This window comes from Callospermophilus lateralis, chromosome 3 (genome assembly GCF_048772815.1).
Source record: "Callospermophilus lateralis isolate mCalLat2 chromosome 3, mCalLat2.hap1, whole genome shotgun sequence".
Classification (NCBI taxonomy): Eukaryota; Metazoa; Chordata; class Mammalia; order Rodentia; family Sciuridae; genus Callospermophilus; species Callospermophilus lateralis.
Window position 1 is genome coordinate 59676555 of NC_135307.1, and position 7026 is coordinate 59683580.

General features: G+C 45.1%; 1 protein-coding gene across 3 annotated transcripts in view; it reads right to left on the bottom strand.

Annotated features, from left to right (window-relative positions):
* Cdkl1 (cyclin dependent kinase like 1) overlaps positions 1-6800 on the bottom strand; it is a 53493-nt gene extending 46693 nt beyond the window's left edge. For 2 of the 3 annotated variants that reach the window (XM_076850269.2, XM_076850267.2), the window contains exons 1-2: positions 6720-6800; positions 5811-6100 (exon numbers count right to left, since the gene is read on the bottom strand). In XM_076850269.2, coding sequence (XP_076706384.1) covers positions 5811-5978 — 168 coding nt within the window. In that variant the 5' untranslated portion in view covers positions 5979-6100; positions 6720-6800. The other variant, XM_076850268.2, reaches the window with a different exon arrangement.
* Positions 6801-7026: the final 226 nt, after the last annotated feature.

Genomic DNA, 7026 nt, shown 5'->3' on the forward strand with positions numbered 1-7026 from the left:
AAATAACATTGAGAAAGCAGATGCCTTTAAAAATCATGAAAGCTCTTATTGGATTCTAGCACTAGGGAGCAACTGGCATGGCCCTCTGGTAGCATTGAGTAGAATGGGGCCCTGGCACATTCAGTGAAGCACTTAATGCTCTGTGTTGGATCCCAGGGAACTTTGTCGGTCCTGCTCCTCACAGTGCACGCCTGTCCCCAGGATGGTACTTTGCCCAGCAGTGTTTCGGATCTGATGTTTGCAGGTAGTGAGCCTTTTGGGGAGGCTGTGTGAAGTGCTTTTCCTCCAGCACCTCCCTTGGGGACAGCCCCATCTTAAAGTCCAGCCTTCCTCCTTTCCACCTGTGCTCTTCTCTCTCCCAGTTACTGTCCTTTTTGACCTTCCCTCTTCTGATCCTGCATCCTTGAAGCTGCCTGACCGCAATTAGAAGTTTGACCCAAGAGCACTCTGCTCCCCTCAGCTGAGTCAGCAAAGCAGTACCCAACAGAGACATAAATCATGGAGATAAGCTGGGCCAGGTTCCAGGAGGCGTTGGAGCTTGCCCAAGGTCAAATGACTGCTTTGGGTGGAATCAGGCAGCAAAATTCTCAACAAGGTTCAGGTCCCTGTGCAGACACACAGCCCTATGAGGCTATTGGAAGTGGGGCGACAGGCAAAAAGGAGCAGTTCTTAACATTCTGCATGCTATTACTGTTCATGATTAATTAGATTCAAATGACAGCATGTTTCTGGCACACAGCACACACAGTCTCAGTTGCCCACACCACAAGTATCTTTTTTCATTCCCCCACTCAAGGGTTTTGTTTGTTTGTTTTGTTTTGTGGTATCGGGGATTTAACCCAGGGCAAGCTACCTCTGAGCTACATCCCCAGCCCTGTTTTTTTTTTATTTTATTTTGAGATATGCAAATTGCTCCCTAGCACTAGAATCTAATTAGAGCTTCCATGATTTTTAAAGGTCCTGTCAGCCTCCCAGGTTGCTGGGATTACAGAAATCTTTTACATATTTTTTTCCTAATCGCTGGACCTAAGAACATGTAATGCCACAAATACATTGGGTATCTGTCTAGGTACAATATGTACCTATATACATGCTTCATACAAGAACAAGGTTTGATATGTTTTGCCATCCAACTCCAATGACCAATTTTCCTCCTCTTGGAAGTGATACTATTCTCATTTGGAATGCGTGTACTCTATTGTAATCTTTATAGAAAAGTTTTAAACATTTTCCCCCATGTTTTTTCTCATCCTTGTTGGTGGCAAACCATAACTTTCTGCCTCCTAAAGTAATCTATAGGGCTTTGCAATGAGAGTTGGAAAGAACCACTATTCCAGTGAGAATCTGCACTCAGACTCCCACGAAAGTCATGAATCTCACTGGGAAGGCCCTTCAGGAGCAAGGACAAAGTCACTGGAGACTTCAGAGTGCAGTGCCCAGTGTAATGTCATGGTTCTAATGTGTGAAAGCAGCAGGGCGTGGACTCGGGACAGCTGCATTCCAGCTTCCTAACCAGGACGATTTGGCAAATCATTAACCATCCTAAATGCATTTGTAAAATGGGATAACAATATCTACCTTCTACGGTTGTTACTAGTGTAACTCCTAAACCCTAGGTAATGTTACTTGGCAGTTTGCCTAAGTCTACTGGGTCACCAGCCCCTACCTGCCAAATGAAAAATGTGATTTCTCCTCTTTGTCTTTGAGAGAGCTGTCACAGTGTCCGAGTTGCTGCTTCCAGCCCTTGACTGACATTGATCTACTCTAATGCCCCTTCTTCCACCTGCCACAGGTAGAAGGTCACCCAGGCACCCATAGTGGCCCTGTCCTATCCTTCACCTCCTACTCCCCTAGGATAATCTATTCTCTTCACCACTGCTGGATGGAATAATTTCCTTCTTCTTCATATAGTTCTACCATTTTCACTCCACAGAGAGAAGGTTCAGGTATTACAGAGGCTTAGGGTCTTAGTAAAACAAGTATTCTCAGAGGGCTGGTTTGTGTTTGTTTTGAACCACACAGACCTTTCCTTGCTGACACCCAGTCCCCAAGGGCTGGGTTGAGTTTGAGTATATTCACCTGCTTCATGATAAAACAGTGCCCAGTTCCCACCACAGGCCCTGTGATGACTTCAACCCATCGTGCCTGACTTTTTTATTTAAGGTGATTTTCCTTCAGAGACCTTGTCCCTCCCTGTCTTCTGGCTTCTCTCATGACCACACCATCTCTCATCCAATATATTTAAACCCCAAGTTACGGAAAGGGGTTGAAGTCCTTCCTGTAGGGCTCATGTGTTAGATGCACTTCAGAAGATGTCATGTATCCTGGTGAAAGAAGTTCTGCACACATAACCTGGAGCCAGCTATAAGGTCCTGTTACATAAAGATGAAGGACAGCATATATAAAGAATCAAGTATTTTCAAATAAAATGAGGCAGCATAATCTCCTAGGTGGTTTTTGAACTAGTCTTTTATTATACTGTTACTTTTCTTTTTGGTTATGGTCCTGGTTAGTAACTCAAGGTCACAGCTCCAGCAATTCTCTTCCCCCTACACTCCTACAACATCAACTTTTCTCTCTATTAGATTGATACTGTTAGCTATCATCTCACACCACATCCTCCATTATTCTGCTCCAGACACAGTGACACATCAGCCACATCAGAACATGCCTGGAACATGCACTTGATCCTACCTTGGGGCCTGTGGACTTACCAGTGCCCTCTGTCTGGAATGCTCTCCCCTAACAGCTGTGTGAGTCATCCTGCATTTCCTGCTGGTCTCTGGTCCAATGCCATTCATAAAGGCTTTTCCTAACCACTATGTAAAAAGGCAATCTCCCCAGTTTGCCTTCTAGCTTCTTGTCCTGCTTTAATTCTTTCACTACTTGACATATAATTATTTGTTTACTATTGGTGTCTCCTTAATAAGATGTGAGTTCCTGAGGGCAGGGACCAAGAACAGTACCTAGTACCAGGCAGGAGTTCTAGAAACACCTGCCAAATGAACATACGTCAGTTCTCTTATGCACAGGTGCCACACTCAAAACGCTGACTGAATGAATTTAATTCTTTCCTTCTCTTTACAACAGAAAGTTTGAAAAAGGGTAGAATAGTTGCTGTGAGCTCAGATGTTACAGTAAAATTTAATTATTGCCATTAGAATAGTACTTACTTTGTCCCTAAAGCACACTGTGAACTGACTGAGATTAACTCGAAAGGCAATTATTTGTTTTTTTTTAAAGACTGATTATATAACCTGGAAAATTATGATTCAAAATTGAAAACATTAAAAAGAGTTGATTACCGTAGGACCTCTTGGTGAACAGTGAATTATAATTAGTTTAGGAAATAGTTGAAGAACGAATATTGAATTTGTTTCATGAAAATGAGTCACACCTTTTTTTTCCCTAAATAATATAATAATATTATTTGAAAAGTATTTCTAATTTTCAGAAAAAAACTCTTCCAAAAATTCTTAGTAAAATTGATTTCTCAATAATAATTATCATTCTGAAAAGCATTTACCAATGGACAGCTACACCTTCACAAGTGCCTTCCACACTAAGAGTGTGAAGCATTGTGGACATGCTGCCTTAAAAACTGCCGTAGTAGCTTTTTCAGAGCAAAGGAAACAATCAGGATCATGAAGAAAGAGCCTATAGAATGGGAGAAAATATTTGCCACCTTCACCTCAGATAGAGCATTAATTTCCATCATATCTAAAGAACTAAAAAAAACACTAAACAAATAAACAAACAAACAAAAACCCACCAAACAACCCAGTCAATAAATGGGCAAAGGAATTGAACAGGCACTTCACAGAAGAAATATGTATGATCAACAAATATATGAAAAAATGATGCAGTCACATCAATGTTTATAGCAGCTTAATTCACAATAGTTAATTAAGCTATTAAACCAACCTAGGTGCCCTTCAACAGATGAATGGATAAAGAAAATATGGTATATATACACAATGGAATATTACTCAGTCATAAAGAAGAATGGCTTTACAACATTTGCAAATGGATGAACCTGGAGACTATTGTGCTAAGTGAAGTAAGCCAGTCCCCAAAAGCCAAAGGTCAAATGTTTTCTCTGATATGTGGAACCTAACCCACAAAGTGGGGGTGGTTGAAGAGAAGGGAGGGGGAGATGGGAAAAGGAAAGACAGTGGAATGAATCTTGACAATTTTCCCATATTCATATATGAAAATAACACAGTGAATCCCACCATCATGTACATCCACAAGAATAAGATATATACCATGCTTGTATAATTATATCAAAATGGATTTTACTGTCATGTATAACTAAAAAGAACCAATAATTTAAAAAAAAATTGCCAAAATGCAGCTATGCTCAACTGATCCCTTATACCAGGGCTAGACCCACGGTTCAGCAAACTCTTTACACCCCTTCCTACTTGTTCCCAGCTTTCTTCTCTCCCCTTGTCCCTCTGGCCTGTTAATACCTACCAGGCATCTTGGCCAAGACTTTGGGGTTTCCACCTGTGTTCCCTCAAAATACTGAGCTTTTTACTTATGCACCTTTTCTGACAATATACTGCCTGCCCTGAATGCCTTAGCTCTCATTCCATGCCAACATAAAACATTTCAAAGTCTGGTTCAAGCGTGCCTCCCAACAATCTATTTTCATTATCCAACAACATTTAGAGAGTTCTTGCCAGGCCTGGGACCTCACCGTGAGTGACACAGGCTCGACTGATTAGGAACCCAGTACATCAAGAGTGAGAGTCGTGAGGAAATCCACCTCACCTCCCTTCCAAGAATTTTGCTTTTAAAGGGAGGGTGTACAACCTTAAATAACCATTGTTTTAAGCATCTGTCCTTCCCTGGATCACTCTTCCCTTGTCATACAGTTGCACAGCTCAGAACACTGAAGTCATCACTGTGTAAAACAAAGGTAAAGGCCACTCTGTTCAGCATGTCACATTCTGGACTGTGATTTGGATTGCATCTACATGAAATTTAGGAAAGAACCTCTTTCCATTAGAGGAGAACCACTTTTGGTTGTAATGAATACCACTCTCCCTTATCATGTTCTCCTAGTGTGAACTAATAAACACTGAAAAATGGATCACTTCACTTCTTTTATAAGAACTCTTCTTTTAGAGAACAGGACACTACGATGCTTTCACAGTGTATATGTGTGTAAGGTGTAATGAAATCCTGTAGCATGTTCAGGATCCTGGGCTCAATCCCCAGCACTGCAAAAATAAATAAATACAAGAATGGTAGCAAAAGTGAGTTGTTTTAAATTCCTACACTATCTAGTGTACTAGCTTTGGAAAACTCAGGTCTACAGGTGATGTGGGAGAGAATCTATTGAGATGAAACATAAAATAGTCCACAGCATTTCTAAAAGTGAATACCACCTTACCATTTATCAGCAGCTATGCTTCCCGGTTCCTTACATAATTAGTTACTTGTGCATAGACATTCCATTTGTGTCACTAAGGAAACAAGGCCATGAAGTCAGGAGAGGTACCCACAGCCCAACATTACAGGACTCAATATTTTTCTAATCCCTGAAAATTCACTTTAAAGAAAAAATGAGCCAGACGTGGTGGTGCACTCCTGTAATCCCAGTGGCTCCGGAGGCTGAGACAGGAGGATTGCCAGGATTCAAGCCAGCCTCAGCAACATGCAAGGCGCTAAGCAACTCAGGGAGGCCCTGTCTCTAAATAAGATGCAAAATAGGGCTGGGATGTGTCTCAGGGGTAGAGTGCCCCTGAACTCAATCCCCTTAACCTCCAACCCCCGCCCCACCAAAGTGAATCAATTACCTTGAGCATGCGGATTTCTCGAAGGGCGATTTTCTTTATGACAGGGTCATCTTCTGACTCCAGAAACCTCTTGATGGCCACGATCTGACCCGTGTCCCTGTTTCTGCATTTGAAAACAACTCCGTAGGATCCTTCTCCAATTTTCCCAATTTTTTCATACTTCTCCATTACAGAGGAATAAATCTTCTTAAAATGGATCTTTTTCACATAGTTTTTCAACGTCGTTTATGAAATATGGGCACGATGGACTGCACTCGAGCCCCAGTCGGGTAGGGGTCGTTGCTGAGGTCCTAGAACAGAGCAAGGGCCCTTGACCAGGAACCAGGGGCGGACTCAAATCTTTAAAGCTCGCCCCCGCCCCGCCCCCAGCAGCGGCCACGCGGTGAGGGATGTGGGCCTAGAGGCAGCGGCCTTAGGTAACCCAATTTGGCCGCCTATTATATACTCTGCAACTTAAAATGTAACCCACCATCCTAAAACGAGCCGAGCTGTAAGACAATCTATCTTTTTAAGGTTATAGTTCATCCGATCCAAGACACATGAGCTGGCTGGAGGAGCGGGAAAGCTAAGGGCTTCCCCGGTTCTAATTTCGGGTCTTATTTCTCTGCGGCAAGAGGACACCTCCCGGTTCCCCGCGGGGGAGGCGGCGAGGTCCAGCGGCCGGAGACCTCCGGGCCTGCAAGGTGCCCGCCCACGCCCCGGGCCTCCGCGCGGGCCCAGCAGCTCGGGCCCGGGCTCGCGGAGCTCAGCCGCCTCTCGCGCTCCACTGCAGCCGCGCGGTGGCAGGAGGACGCCACCCGCGCGGGAGCCTTGCCACTCGCCCCGCGCAGCCTCTGCAGCGCCACGTGGCAGCCTGGGCTCCCCCCACCCCGGCTCCGGGGTGAGCCTGGTTCCTGGCCCGGGACTCACTGCGCCACGGATGCCCCGGCCCTGCTCCCGCCACTCGGTCTCCCGACTCGCTCGGCTCGCGGCGGGCCGGGCCCGCGATCCCTATGGGAACCGGCTAGTCTGGGCGGGGCCGCCGCACCCCGACTCCTCTCCTACCCGCCCTGTTCCTTTCGGGAAGAGCTGTCCTGACAGTGGGCCTGGGTCCCTGCATGTCCCGCCGGCAGAGATCCGCCAGACGGCGAACTCCTGCAGGTGGTGGGAAACGGGACACTGTCACCTGGGAACACCCTGCACCGGGAGCCCCCGCCTGAGAAGTCTGCACTTGCCT